The following is a 14782-nucleotide window of genomic DNA, read 5'->3' as shown; positions in this document are numbered from 1 at the left end:
GGAGAGACACCGGGAGGAGGACCACACCACATTCCAGTGTGCCTGGGTGACTCGTCTTCAGAGCTTGGGCAAACTCAGTTTGCCTGGTGTCAATGCCTGAGATCCTCCAGGATGTCACCGAAAGTTCTTCAGGCTCCTTCCCATGTGCCTCTGGGGCTGGGGCTGGCGGTGACCAGGACCGAGAGCTCACTACCAGGGCCCAGCAGTCCCCAGAGCTGGTCCGAGCCCAAACCATGTTCTCCAATAATAATAACAACAGTGATTACAGGAATAGTACTGGGTAACTTTTTATTTATTTTTTTAAAAAGATTTTATTTATTTATATGAGAGAGAGAGAAAGAGCACGTAGGAGTGGGGGGAGATAGGGAGAAGCAGGTTTCCCACTGAGCAGAGAGTCCAATGTGGGGCTCAATCCCAGGACCTGGAGATCATGACCTGAGCCAAAGGCAGAGGCTTAACCAGTTAAGCCACCTGGGCGCCCCCTGGGTAACCTTTTAAAGGGCTGACCTGCACTGTCTAAATGCTCTAAACATATGATCTCTGATCCTCACAACACCCCGGAAGTTGGGATCTGCTCTTCTTCTTCCCATTTTACAGGGGTAGAGACAGAGGCTCACAGAGGTTGTGACTTGCCTGAGGCCCCAGCAGCTGCTGTAGGAGGAAGCTTCTGAGGTTATCAGTATCTACCAACTTTGAGCAAATGCTGATGTCTGAAATGTCTTCTGAGAACAGAGCAGCTGGGGGAGGATTTGGGATTTCTTTTTTTCTCTTTTTTAAGATTTATTTACTTATTTTAAAGAGAGGGAGATGGAGCATGAGTGGGAGGACCAGAGGGAGAGAGAATCTTGAGCAGACTCCGCACGGAGTGTAGAGCCGGAGGTGGGGCTCAATCTCACGACCCCGAGATCATGACCTGAGTGGAAACCAAGAGTCAGATGCTCAGCCGGCTGTGCCACCCAGTCCCCGCAAAGAATAAGGATTTCAACCCCTCCGGGAGGAGGAGTAGGGAATGGTGACTGATTCACTGGAAAGGACTCAACGACAAAGAAGGAATTTAGGGAGGCAACCCAATAGAGTGGGTTAGGAACTTGGGAGGCAAGCATGCAACTTCCAGCCTCCTCAAGTGTGGCCTCAAGGCACGTGACTTCTTCAGACTCTGATCCCCAGTTTTACTCATTGGAAGAATGGGTATAATAGTGGGACCCACCTCACCAAGGAGTTATGAAGATTCCTGTATGTGCATTTTACCTTAAGAGGAAAATAAAAACCGGGGCGCTTGGGTGGCTGAACCCGTTAAGCGACAGGTCTGGATCTCAGAGTCCTGAGTTCAAGTCCTGCATTGGACTCCATGCTGGGCGCGGCGCCCACTTTAAAACATCCCTATGGGGAAATACTTGGGGAAAGCATTTGTAAAATCATTAGAACAGTTCTTACACTGAATTCTAATTTTTAACTTGGTGAATTGTGAATGACATACCAACGGGTAAGCGGATTACAATCCCCATCTAAGAACTGCTGTTATCAAGGTGTTGGGTTCTGAACTGAAACATTTATTTTTTTAAAATTGTTTTTATTATTTATTTATTTCATTTTATTTTAACTTTTTAAGATTTTATTTATTTATTTGACAGATCACAGGTAAGCAGAGAGGCAGGCAGGGGGGTGGGTAGCAGGCTCCCTGCTGAGCAGAGAGCCTGATGACAGGCTCAATCCCAGAACCCTGGGATCACAACCCGATCTGAAGGCAGAGGCTTTAACCCATTGAGCCACCCAGACGCCCCTATTTACTTATTTTAAAAATATTTTATTTGTTTATTTGAGGAAGAGAGAGAGTGAGCAAGGAATAGCTAGGCGAGGGGCAGAGGGAGACGTAGGCTCTCCCCTGAGCAGGGAGCCCGGTGCAGGCGGGATCCTGGAACTCTGGGATCATGACCTGAGTGAGCTAAAGGCAAGTGTTTAGCCGACTGAGCCACCCAGGCACCCCTACATTTTATCTTTAAGTAATTTCTACAACCAACATGGGCTTCAACCTACAACTCCGAGATCAAGAGTCACACTCTCCACAGACTGAGCCAGCCAGACGCCCCTGGAACATTTATTTTTTTTAAGTTATTAACATTATTAAAATAAATAATTCCATGTAACTTAAACCTTACATCAATTATGTGTGGGATGAGCTTTAATAATCTGCATTTTACATTAGAAGAATCTGAGTTCCGAGAGAGACAGAGGCGACAAAAGACCGAATTCAGGCTAGAGGCGTTGCAGGCTGGGTTTTGAACCACCTGAGGCTCACTTGCACTTTCTAGAGACCCTCAGGCCCGAGAACCATTGCAGGTTAACGGCCCCCAGCCACGTCCGGATTCCTTTGGCGGGAAAAAAGTTTCCCCTCAACGCCCCGCCCCCGGCCGGGCCCCGCCCCCGCCCCGCCGGTGACCCCGCCCCTAGGTATAGTCAGACTCTGTAAGTCTGCCTTCTAAGGGTGACTTGGCCTGACTCTGGCCTCAGCCCCACCTCTCGCCCGCAGGAGGGCTCCGAGCGCGACTCAGCCAATCGGCGCCCGCCTTTCGTTCCCCGCCTTCTCAAGCCTCGCCCCTGCCCCTAATCCTGGAAGCTTCCGCGGGTGGGCTCAGAGCCACGCGGCGCGCCGGCGAGTTTTCATTGGGGTCCGTCGCCGTTACTTCCCGGGGACCCGGACCGCCGCCTTCCGCACCCAGGCGTCTGGATTTACTCTCCCGGACTCAAAAACCTGGCTCCCCTCTTCCCGGAGCTCTGTCTCCCGCCCCCCAGATTCAGCTCCCCAGCCTCCGTTTCCAGGACCCCTGCACCCCGGATCCCTGCCTCCCGGATCTGCGCTACCAGGACATGGCCTCTTGAGGACCTCTGCCGCTTGGACGCCTTCAGCCTTCCAGAGCCAAGGACCCCGGGTCCCAGCCTGATAAACCCCTGTATTCCCATCCCTAGGGCCGAAGGAGCCCAGCGCTCCCAGATTTCGGGCTCCAGACACAATCTGGGAGAGCAGAAGAGCCTCCGCACCCAGCTTGGGGATCTCGTGTACTCTAGGAACCAAGGCGCGTGAATTCCCAACTCCGGGGAACTTTCCAAAGTTCCAGCCTCCAGGCTGTGTTATAAAACTTCTCGGTTCTAAGGAACGTCCGCGTCCCAGGAAGGAGTCCCAAGCGCGCCCAGCTTCCAGCGCTAAGGAACTCCGGGGCGTTCATCATGGTGGCCGATCCGCCTCGGGGAGACGCCAAGGGTTTCGCGGCGGCTGAGCCCACCGCGAACGGTGCCCCGACGTTGGTCCCCATAGAGGACCCGGGCGAGACGGGAGGCGGATGCTGCCGTTCCCGGGACCGGGTGCGCCGCTGCCTTCGCGCCAACCTGCTGGTGCTGCTGACCGTGGTGGCCGTGGTGGCTGGAGTGGCGCTGGGTCTGGGGGTTTCGGGGGTCGGCGGCGCTCAAGCTCTGGGCCCCGAGCGCCTGGCGGCCTTCGCCTTCCCGGGCGAGCTGCTGCTGCGCCTGCTGAAGATGATCATCCTGCCTTTGGTGGTGTGCAGCCTGATCGGCGGCGCCGCCAGCCTGGACTCGAACGCGCTCGGCCGCCTGGGCGCCTGGGCCCTGCTCTTTTTCCTGGTCACCACGCTGCTGGCGTCCGTGCTCGGCGTGGGCTTGGCGCTGGCCCTGCGGCCGGGCGCCGCCTTCGCCGCCATCAACGCCTCGGTCGGGACCGAGGGCGCTGTAGAAGAGGCCCCCAGCAAGGAAGTCCTCGATTCGTTCCTGGATCTCGTGAGGTCAGACCCCGCCCGCCCGGTGGAGTCGGGGTTGGGCGGGAGGGGGAGGAAGGGGGGTGCCCGGCTATGTAGGGAGGGAACGCATGTTAGGGATGGCGGGATTGGCCACGTGAACAGGAGAGGGCATCCCGGGGGGGCCTGGAGGAAGACAGGACCGGATGGTGTGGGGTGATGATGGTGGGTGGCCTCTGGAGGGTCAGTGTACAGCGGGAGAGGACAGACCCCCGGGAAGGAGGCTTCTGATGTGGGCGCCTGGAGACGTAAGCGGGGACCCTACAAGAAGGTTGATAGGCAAGGACGTCTTAGAGAGGGAAAAACGAGTAATGCTTGGGGACTGTGTGGGGAGGGAGGGGACATAAGAGGGTCTGGCGGAGGGACTTGGAAGGGGGTTTGGGGCTGCTAAGGGCCTCAGGATGGGGCGTCTGGATCAGGATTTGAGTCCAGAGTCAGAGGGCTTGTAACCCCTGGGTAAGGAGTCCATGGGAGACCCTGAGGAGATGTGAATGACCTCCAGCCCCAGGGCTCCCCACACTACGTGTCACCTGGACATAACCAGGCTCTTTTCTCAGCCTCCCTTCCCCGCCTAGTTCAACTGGGCCCTGGCAGCTTCTCTTTTATATGTTCCTGCTAAACCCTGCCACCTCCGAGGACTTTCCATTCCATTTCCTCCTGTCTGGGGAGCCCGTCTGGGCTCTCTCTCCACCTGTCCCGCCCCCAAACCTCCACGGGGTTGCTCAGAAAGGGGCCAGTTAGAAATCCAGCCGACTCTTTCTACCCATTTTGAGGAGGGCAGACCCCTGGGTTGCCTTTGGGACCTGCGGATTCAGGGTCTCCAGGCTGGTTGGGGGACTTCCTGGAAGTGACAGGAGGAAATGATGAGTCACGGAACTGGGTTCTCCCAGCCGCTTGGGAGATCCCTGTCCGCTGGGGTGAGAGATGTGGGGGCAGGCTTGATGTCTAGAGTTGTAGTGGGCGGGTGCCTCCTGGCTGGGGGAGATTAGCGGGGTCCTGACCCAGCCCTGCCTGGCCTGGGTGGGTACAGGCCTTCTGGCCAATGGGCACGCCCACTCGGAGGCTGTTGATGTGTCCACGCTGCTGCCCCTGTGTGTCAAAATAGAAGGAACTGGCAGTTGGCCAGCTCCGGAGACTTTGCTAGAACATCTCGGAGCCACACGGCTTTATAGCCAATTGGCACACAGCTGGTCACAGGCGCTCAGCCACAGCTGCGGCCTCTCACACTGACACATGGCCTTATACCAGTTGTCACACGTGTCCTCATGCACACAGAGGAACTAGCCTCCCTTGACACAGCCGCTCACGGATGCCACTGACCTCTCCAATACATTGAGCGTTGCCAGACATTCATGCTCAAGAGCCCATATGCACCAACACCGTCCCACAGATCTGACCACTAACCTGCACCCCCCCAACCCGATCCCAACACTTGAGAAACATCATTGGTGAGGGAGGATGCCAGATTGGGGGGGGGGGGCATGGCTAGAACTACGCAGCCAGCTGCCTGGGTTCCTAGCCAAGGCAGGTTTCTTTCCCTTTCTGTGCCTTGGTTCCCTCCTCTATAAAATGGGGGTCAGAAGGCTGTTGTGAGGATCCAATGAGTGGATTTAGGCGCTCCTGGGCGGCTCAGTCGGTAGTGTCTGACTCTTGATCTCAGCTCAGGTGTTGATCCCAGGGTCGTGAGTTCAAGCCCTGAGCTGGGCTCCATGGTGGGTGGGGAGCCTACTTATTTATTTTTTTAAAAAATATTTTAATTATTTATTTATTTGAGAGGGAGACAGAGTGAGAGAGAGAGAGAGAGAGAGAGTGCACAAGCGGGGTGAGGGGCAGAGGGAGAAGCAGACTACCTGCTGAGCAGGGAGCCCCATGCGGGACTCGATCCTGCAACTCTAGGATCATGACCATTCCAGAATCATGACCGGAGCTGAGCTGAAGGCAGATGTACTTAACCGATTGAGCCACCCAGGTGGCCCACGGAGAGCCTACTTTAAAAAATAAAATAAATAAGTGAGTGAGTGGATTTATGTCAAGCACTGTAGGGACTACAGTAGACACATTTGCTGGAATTTTTGTCCCACTCTGAGACACAAGAGGCCTTGTCTCACCCCCTGACATGCTCTAAACCCTAGTGCAAGCTGCTGCCCAGACAGACATTCACGACACACACAGCCATCCCTTGTCACTCTCTCTCACTAACCTCCTTCCCACACACCCAGATCTTCCCCATACCCTGTCACCCACTCAGCCCGGGCACCAAAGCCTGAGCCTTGAGGGAGGAAGTGGCTGATGCAAGATGCCCTGGGTATTAAGTTTGCTGCTTGGGGTGGAGCTGAGGCACAGGGTGACCCTGCCCCAGCCTGCTCTGGGAAGCCAGCATTCCTTACCTCCAGTCCACAATCCCTCGGGGCTGGTCGAGGCTAGCAGGCCAGGCTTCGGGGGCCCTCGGAGGCCAGCTCAGACTTCCCACCCCCTGGACAAGCAAGCGGGCCAGGGCCCAGCTCTGCCTGACCACACCCAGCCTGAGGCATGGGTGGGCACCACAGCTGGGTGCCCGTGGGGCCTCCAAGTTTCTTTGCTCCCAAGAGGCCAAGGCAGCCCCCAGACCCCCGCCCCCCCATGCTCCTCCTGGGCTATTTAATAATCTACTGCCCTCCGTGTCTGTTTCTGCAGAAATATCTTCCCCTCCAACCTGGTGTCCGCAGCCTTCCGCTCAGTGAGTCCTTGGGGCTATGTCCCGAGGGGTGGGGGGCAGGCGGGGAGGGACACAGCCAGCGGTAGCCCCTGGGTGCCTGCTTTCGGGTGGTTTCTGGAAAAGCACGCGCATTCACGAATTGTTGAATGCTCTTGGAGAGTTTGTGGGTGGCCTGTGAAACCCATCCATGCCCCTCATCGAGGAAGGAGAATATGGGTTCTGAGCCCCTTTGGGGTTCTAGTTCTAGGTGTGTGATCCTGGGCAAGTGCCTTTTCCTCTCCTTGCCTCGGTTTCCACCTCTGGAAAATGGGCACATGGTAGGAAAATGCCACCTCGGTGGGGTTGCATTTAGGGGGTGCTTAGGGCCAGCTTGGAGCACTGTTAGTGCCAGGATGGGGTGGGGTGGGGCCTCCTTGGCATTGATACTGACCTTGCCCACCCCTACCTGCAGTACAGTACCTCCTATGACACACGAAGCATCAACGGGACCAAGGTGAAGGTGAGAGAAGGGGACCCATCCCTCCGCCCATTCGTGGGGTTTTTCTCTTTTGTTCCAACCCAGCCTTTGCTTGCCCACCACTGGCATCTTCCGACATTTGGTGGTATTTGCTTTATACTCTGCCGCCGCTGCCCAATTTCTATTTTTTCTGGTCTCTCCATTTTTGCTCCTTTCTTCTCCCTCCCTGGTGCAGGCTTCTCTCTGTCCCCAACCCACACTGGCCCCCTCTCTGGTCTGCCCCCTGGTTCCCCCCTTCCCCCTCCCCTCAGCCTGGCACAAAGTAGTCTTTCCCCAAAGCACAAACCCGACCTGTTTCCCTCTTACCCAGAGCCCCTTTCTGCTCCCTAGTGCCCTCAGAAGAAAGCCCAGCCTCCTCGCCACAGTCTACGAGATGCTGCGAGCTCAGGCTTCTACCTAGCCACCCACCCAGCCTTGTGTTTTGACTCTGGCCGGCCTATTCCAGCCCCAGTGGCTTTCCTTCTGTTCTTTGAATGCCCATGGGGCTCTCATTTCCAGACTATTGCACATTGTTTCCCCTCTCCAGAATCTTCTACTATGTCTCTTTACCTGGTTAATCCTCCTGTTCTCCAGATCTCAGCCTCTTCCTCCATGAAGCCCTCCTTGATTCCCCTGCCACGCCACCTACCAAGCCGACATCCCCACTCAGTTCTGACACTCTCCTGGGTTTCCCCTCTTCCAGTCACTCTGGGTGGTCCCCGGTGACCTGGGAGGTCTCCTGGACCTGGACTGTGAGCCTTGGGAGGAAGGGACAAATGAGCCCCAAGAGCTGTTTCATCCACGTTGGGTCCCAGCAGGGCCATTAGTGACTGTGCAAGTTAACTGAGCATCCTCCTGTCCCAATTTGTTCTTTACCCCAAGGTGCCTGTTGGTACTGAGGTGGAGAGTATGAACATCCTGGGCCTGGTGGTCTTTGCCATTGTCTTTGGTGTGGCCCTGCGGAAGCTGGGACCCGAGGGGGAGCTCCTCATCCGCTTCTTCAACTCCTTTAATGATGCCACCATGGTGCTGGTCTCCTGGATCATGTGGTAGGTGATGGCAGGGGGGTGGGGGACGTGGGACGGGGCAGCCCTCGCATCTCTCTGCTCAGTGGAGCCAGATGGCCTGGATTCACATCCCAGTGTTGCCCATCCCCTGGTTGTGACTTTGGGTGAGTGACCTACCCTGCCTGTGCTTCAGTGTCTTCATTCTAAGATGAGGACAGTCCTGTATTCCCTGGGAGCTGAGACTGACGCCAGCCGGGCTGTGGCCATAGCTTAGTGAATGCATCTCTGCTGCAGAGATTTGAACGGGATCCAATGTCCGCGTTACCATGAAGAGGGAATGAGTAATAGGAAGTCTAGGTCAAGCACTTATGAAGTGTTTAAATGCCCAGTACCTCCTGAGCTACTCTTAGCTATGATCATTATCATTATGACTTCCTATCTGTGCGCCCTATCACAAGTGACTTACCGCATTCTGCCTCAGTTTCCCCATCTGGAAAATGGGACTGACAGTATCAGACACAAATGAGTGTAAACTTCTTGGGACAAAGCCTGACCTATAGCATGGCCACAGAGTATCAGCTAATATTTATCAAGCATGTCCTTGTTTAACTTCTGGGCACCTCCCACTGGCCGGAGCTTGGGCATTTGGCCAAACCTAGCTGTGCCAGATTTGGACTTAACCCGTGGCCCCACTGGGCAATGGGGCCTTTCTTCTGTTAAGCAAAGAGGGGAAAGGCTTTGGGCAAGAACTAGCCACAGGGATCAAACTGGGAAGGCAGTCTTGGGGGAGGCCTCCTGGCTGGGGACACGAGCCCCTCTGGGACTGTCACTCCAGGAGAGGGTGATAATAGCTCCAGCAGAAGTTTATGGATCACTTACTCTATACAAAGAGCTTTCAAGGCACTTCCCGTGGCACCCCATTTCCCCCAACATACCTATGAGGCCAGTAGCCTTAATGTACCTGTTTACAAACCTATTAGATTATTTTTTTAAGATTTTAATTATTTGACAGAGAGAGACAGCTGGAGAGGGAACACAAGCAGACGGAGTGGGAGAGAGAGAAGCTGGCTTCCCACCGAGCAGGGAGCCTGACTCAGGGCTCGATCCCAGGACCCCAGGATCATGATCTGAGCCAAAGGCAAATGCTTAACTGACTGAGCCGCCTAGGTGCCCCTACCAACCTGTTAGATTTTAATTCAACTATGGCCATGGAGGACTAAAATAGGAGCTTGTGTGGCATTGTGGTATAGATTCCATTGTGTTCCAGGGCTCAACCCAAGATAAATGCTTCGTGTCTGGGTGTTGTTACTAAGACACGAGCTACAGACTTTTTAATTTTCATGATGCGGTGAGAGATTGTATTGGTTTAAATCACCATAGGTACTGTAACCTACAAACACAGAACATGTAAATGATTCACTTGGGGGGCCACGGGTCAAGTCCGAATCTGGTTAGTGATTCAACTCCAAGTGGCTTTAGAAACCCCCAGGCTTCTTTATCTCCCTGCTGTCCTATCTGCAAGGGGAAAGAGCTTCGAGGATGGCAGGCAAGGTGCCCAAACTTTGGCACACGCTGCTCTAGGTGTTTCCTGCCCACAAGGGAGGCTGTGGTCAGGCTATGTACTGAGCCCAAAGCCTGGTGCTTCCGTGGACATATGGTCAGAGGCCGCGATCTGTCTCCTGGGTGCTTAGGTATGCCCCTGTGGGCATCTTGTTCCTGGTGGCTGGCAAGATCGTGGAGATGGAGGACGTGGGGATGCTGTTTGCCAGTCTCGGCAAATACATCCTGTGCTGTCTGCTGGGCCACGCCATCCACGGGCTCCTGGTGCTGCCCCTCATCTACTTCTTCTTCACCCGCAAAAATCCCTACCGCTTCCTGTGGGGCATCGTGACAGCGCTGGCCACTGCCTTCGGGACCTCTTCTAGGTATGGCCTCAGGGGAGACTCATGCAGGATTTCTAAGCTTAAGGGGCCTGCGGTAGGCATCAGCTGTCTGGAGACCCCTGAAAAAAAATTTTTTTTTAAGATTTTATTTATTTATTTGACAGAGAGAGAGATCACAAGTAGGCAGAGAGGAGGCAGGCAGAGAGAGGGGGAAGCAGGCTCCCTGCTGAGCAGAGAACCCGATATGGGGCTCCATCCCAGGACCCTGAGATCATGACTTGAGCCGAAGACATAACCTCAACCCACTGAGCCACCCAGGCGCCCCACCCTTGAAATTTTGTATTTGGAGACACTGGATCTGGGTGTAGGGGACATACTTTGTGAGTTTCTCGTAAGGTTCTGGAATACCCCCCACCTTCCCTGTTAGTAAACCCCTGTCTTAGAGATTTCTTCTTTTTTCCTTCCTGAGAACCACTCCTCCTCCACAAGACCTGGCCCTGGGGGGGTGATGCGCTCCACCCTGGATCTAATCCCTTAGGAGCCCTTTCCACTCCCTTCTAGGTGTTTTGTCCACCTGTGCCCTCAGAACCCGGCCTTCTCTCCCCAGCAGCGTTCCTGACAGAAAAGCAATTCTTAGACAGGATCTATTATTGGTGGAGCAGGGAGGAAGGGGGGGGTCAGTGAGCTCCGAGGCATTTAGGTTTGAATTTTTGTGTGTATTTTGAAGGATAGCAGTCTGTACTCTCCCAGGGGGTCCAGGACTCCTATGCTTTGGAATCCTGGCACTCTGCAGGATCCCAGGCTCCTCTGGCTCTGGAAGAGTGGAGCATGGAGGGCTGGGGAGGGCAGGGTAGGGGTGGGTAGGTGGGGGGGTGGGGGTGGTCTAGGCTGGTGGGCGGAGCCTGCAGTGCGCTGATTGGCCCATGGGACGGTAGACTGGGTGGGGCTTCGGCAGGGGGTGGGGCACGCGCTGACCGCAGCTCCTTTCCTCAGCTCCGCCACGTTGCCACTGATGATGAAGTGCGTGGAGGAGAGGAACGGCGTGGCCAAGCACATCAGTCGCTTCATCCTCCCCATCGGTGCCACGGTCAACATGGATGGTGCGGCGCTCTTCCAGTGTGTGGCCGCGGTGTTCATTGCACAGCTGAACCAGCGATCCCTGGACTTTGTGAAGATCATCACTATCCTGTGAGTGTGGGGTGGCTGCGGCCGGGACCTCCGGCCCATCTGACCCTTCCCCCGAGAACCGACATGGGCTGGAGGAAGCCAGCTCCTCAGGCTTCCCGGGGCCCCCGTCCCTGACCTCCGCTTTCTTCCCCCAGAGTCACCGCCACGGCGTCCAGCGTGGGTGCTGCGGGCATTCCTGCTGGGGGTGTCCTCACTCTGGCCATCATCCTGGAGGCGGTCAACCTGCCCGTCCAGGACATCTCCTTGATCCTGGCTGTGGACTGGCTAGTGTAAGTGTGGGTTTGGGGCTTCAGGTTACCTAAAATGCCCTATATCTGTAAGAATAGAATTTCATTCAGCAGTGAAACTGAATGAAGCATCCACAAATTTGTACATGCTAGCATGTGGGACCCTTGAAAATCTCACACTAAGTAAAAGAAGGGAGAATACAAGGACCACATAGTGAATAATTTTTTTAAAAAAGATTTTAAAGATTTTATTTCTTTTAGATTTTTATTTTTAAAGATTTTATTTAAAGATTTTATTTATTGGGGCACCTGGGTGGCTCAGTGGATTAAGCTGCTGCCTTCGGCTCAGGTCATGATCTCGGTCCTGGAATCAAGACCTGCATGGGGCTCTCTCTGCTCATCGGGGAGCCTGCTTCCCCCCCTCTCTCTGCCTGACTCTCTGCCTACTTGTGATCTCTCTCTCTGTCAAATAAATAAATAAAATCTTAAAAAAAAGAGAGAGATTTTATTTATTTATTTGTCAGAGAGGGAGAGAGAGCATGTAAGAGCACAGGCAGGCAGAGTGGCAGGCAGAGGCAGAGACAGAAGCAGGCTCCCCGCTGAGCAGGGAGCATGATGTGGGACTCGATTCCAGGACCTCGGGATCATGACCTGAGCAGAAGGCAGCGGCTTAACCAACAGAGCTACCGAGGCGTCTGTGATTCCATTTCAATGCAATGGCCAGAATAAGCACTTCTATAGACCATAAATTAGCAGTTGCCGGGGGCTGGGGGGTAAGTGCTTGGTGGGTGTGGGGGTGTCCTTTTAGAGCAATGAAAATGTCCTGGAATTAAATAGCAGCAATGGTTGTACAATATACTGAATATACTGAAAAGTACTGGGTTGTGTACTTTTATTTTTTTGAGAGAGAGAGAGAGAGCATGTGCATGGGTGAGGGAGGGGGCAAAGAGGGGCAGAGGGAGAGAAAGAATCCTAAGTAGGCTCCATGCCAGGTGTGGAGCCTGATGCAGGGCTCGTTCTCATAATCCTAAGATCATGACCCGAGCCAAAATCCGAGTCAGACTCTTGACCAACTGAACCATCCAGGTTCCCCTGAATTGTATACTTTTGAAAGGTGAGTTTGGGGACGCTTGGGTGGTGCGGTCAGTTAAGTGCCTGCCTTCACCTCCGGTCATGATCTTGGGGTCCTGGGATTAAGTCCCTGCTTGGTGGGAGGTCTGATTCTCCCTTTCCCTCTACCCCTCCCCCACCGCTGCTTCTCTCTCAAATTATTTTTTAAAAAGGGTGAGTTTTATGGTATATGAATTATAGCTCAATTTTCTAAAATGGGATGTACACACACACACAAAGTATAAAGAGGAAGTGAAAAGAGATATCTAAGATTATAAGTAGAAAGGCCTCAGTGAGAAAGTAGTCTATCAGGGGGAAGAGGAGAGGTGGATGGGTCTTCTGAGGACCCAAGAGAAGGAAGGGGATGGGGCACCTGGGTGGCTCAGTGGGTTAAGCTTCTGCCTTTGGCTCAGGTCATGATCTCAGGGTCCTGGGATCGAGCCCCACATCGGGCTCTCTGCTCAGCAGGGAGCCTGCTTCCCCCCCCACCCCCGCCCCGTCTGCCTCTCTGCCTGCTTATGATCTCTGTCTGTCAAATAAATAAATAAAATCTTTAAAAAAAAAAAGAGAGAGAGAGAAGGAAGGGGTGACTTTTTGAAGTTCCAGGAGGAGCAATTGTGTGATTTTTTTTTTTAAAGATTTTATTTATTTGACAGAGGTCATAAGTAGGCAGAGAGGCAGGCAGAGAGAGAGGAAGGGAAGCAGGCTCCCCGCTGAGCAGAGAGCCCGATATGGGGCTCAATCCCAGGACTCTGGGATCATGACCTGAGCTGAAGTGAAGGCAGAGGCTTTAACCCACTGAGCCATGCAGGCGCCCCCGTGTGATTTTTTTGGAAGAAGAATCATCTGGGCTCCTGGGAGGATGGAGGGAGGAGATCTTTGGGGTTCTGAGGCAGAGAAAGTGTGGGAATACCTTGGGATTCCATGGGAAAGAAGAGAGGTAGCGGGCTGCTTGGACTCTGGATGAAAAGGTCTTTGAGGTTCTAGGAAGAAGGGATAATTTGGGTCCTGAGAAGATGGAGGGATGACCTGGGTCTAGGAGGAGAGCAGGGTTCCACAAAGGAGGGTGCCATGGGGACTCTAGGCTTTGGGGGGAAAAGCAGGGTGGTTGGGCCCTACCCTCGGCTCTCCCACTCACTTCCCTGTCACTCCTGCCCCTTTAGAGACCGGTCCTGTACCGTCCTCAACGTGGAAGGCGATGCCTTTGGGGCGGGACTCCTCCAAAATTACGTGGATCGCTCGGAGTTACGGAGCTCGGTGCCAGAGTTGATCCAAGTGAAGAGCGAGATGCCCCTGTCTCCGCTGCCCGCCCCCACCGAGGAGGGGGACCCTCTCCTCAAACGCGGCTCTGGACCTGCTGGGGACGGGGACACCTGCGAGAAGGAATCAGTTATGTAAGCCCCATAGGGGCGTTCCCTGCCCTGATGGGCGCGGCTCTGGACATCGGGATTATGAACTGGGGCTTTGGAGGCTCTGTCTGCACGTTGGGGGATCCAGGGGCCCTAGGCGCTCCTCCCGCCCCGACCCGGCATCAGATCTGGGAGGCCTCAGTGCCGGGGTATATGTGTATGTGTGTGTTTCTTCCCAAAACTTCCCCAGTCCTCGATTTGTGTTCCCACCTATGGCTGGGAAACAAGTTGGAGAAATAGCGTAAATGTCTTCTGGGCTCCCCATCTCCAGGCACCGGTTGTCACGTGGACTTCTGCCCTCTTCGAGAGGATGAATGTTCAGTGGGTTACTGGCTATTTTGGTAGCTGTGTGTGTGTGTGTGTGTGTGTGTGTGTGTGTGTTTTGTGACTCTATGGTACATCCCACCCTGTCCCCAGGCCCTCTGTTCCCTCCACAGTAACAGAAACACTCCATGGGACCCCGCTGGGGAGGGGAGACCAAGGACAATGACTGCTGTCACTCCAAAGGGCCTTTTTGAGCAATAAAGTTGTCAAGCATTTCTCATCAGATGTTTGTTATCAAGTCAACATATGTGCATTTACCAACAGCTCAGGACTTCCACTTAAACCAAAGAGAAAAAAACTGTCCCCCCAAAGTCCAGGACACAAATGTCTTCAGCCGCTCTCCCTGTAAGTGCCAAAATTTTGAAATGTACCAGTTGATAGATCAGTACAATCGTTCTGTGATGGACAGCCACTCTTGGATGCATGCCACGGATAACATTTGGAGTGAAAGGAGCTGGAAACCATGCAACCTGGTTCTATTTCTGTGAGGGTCTGGAACAGGCTAAACCGGTCTATAGTGAGAGAAATCCAAACAGTAATGACCTATGAGGGTGACTTCGTGACTGGGAAGGGACCCAGGGAAACTTCACGATCTGGTAACCGTCCCATATCTTGAGACTGGCGTTGCTTACACAGACCT

At 54.1% G+C, this 14782-nt stretch overlaps 1 protein-coding gene across 1 annotated transcript; it reads left to right on the top strand.

Moving 5' to 3' along the window:
- Nucleotides 1–2606: 2606 nt before the first annotated feature.
- SLC1A5 (solute carrier family 1 member 5) lies at nt 2607–14367 on the top strand. Its single transcript, XM_032325097.1, has 8 exons — nt 2607–3791; nt 6477–6519; nt 6950–6997; nt 7877–8043; nt 9693–9926; nt 10878–11072; nt 11207–11341; nt 13573–14367. Exons 1-8 carry the CDS (start codon nt 3223–3225, stop codon nt 13805–13807), a joined length of 1626 nt encoding a protein of 541 aa, XP_032180988.1. The 5' UTR covers nt 2607–3222; the 3' UTR covers nt 13808–14367.
- Nucleotides 14368–14782: the final 415 nt, after the last annotated feature.

Source organism: Mustela erminea, chromosome 19, assembly GCF_009829155.1.
Source record: "Mustela erminea isolate mMusErm1 chromosome 19, mMusErm1.Pri, whole genome shotgun sequence".
Classification (NCBI taxonomy): domain Eukaryota; kingdom Metazoa; phylum Chordata; class Mammalia; order Carnivora; family Mustelidae; genus Mustela; species Mustela erminea.
Note: the sequence above shows the minus strand (reverse complement) of the source record. Positions and strands in the feature narration are given on the sequence as shown.

Coding starts and splice junctions, on each gene's coding strand:
- SLC1A5 (XM_032325097.1), top strand. CDS start 3,223: ATGGTGGCCGATCCGCCTCGGGGAGACGCCAAGGGTTTCGCGGCGGCT. Junction 8,044..9,692: donor CTGGTCTCCTGGATCATGTG/GTAGGTGATGGC, acceptor CTGGGTGCTTAG/GTATGCCCCTGTGGGCATCT. Junction 9,927..10,877: donor GCCTTCGGGACCTCTTCTAG/GTATGGCCTCAG, acceptor TCCTTTCCTCAG/CTCCGCCACGTTGCCACTGA.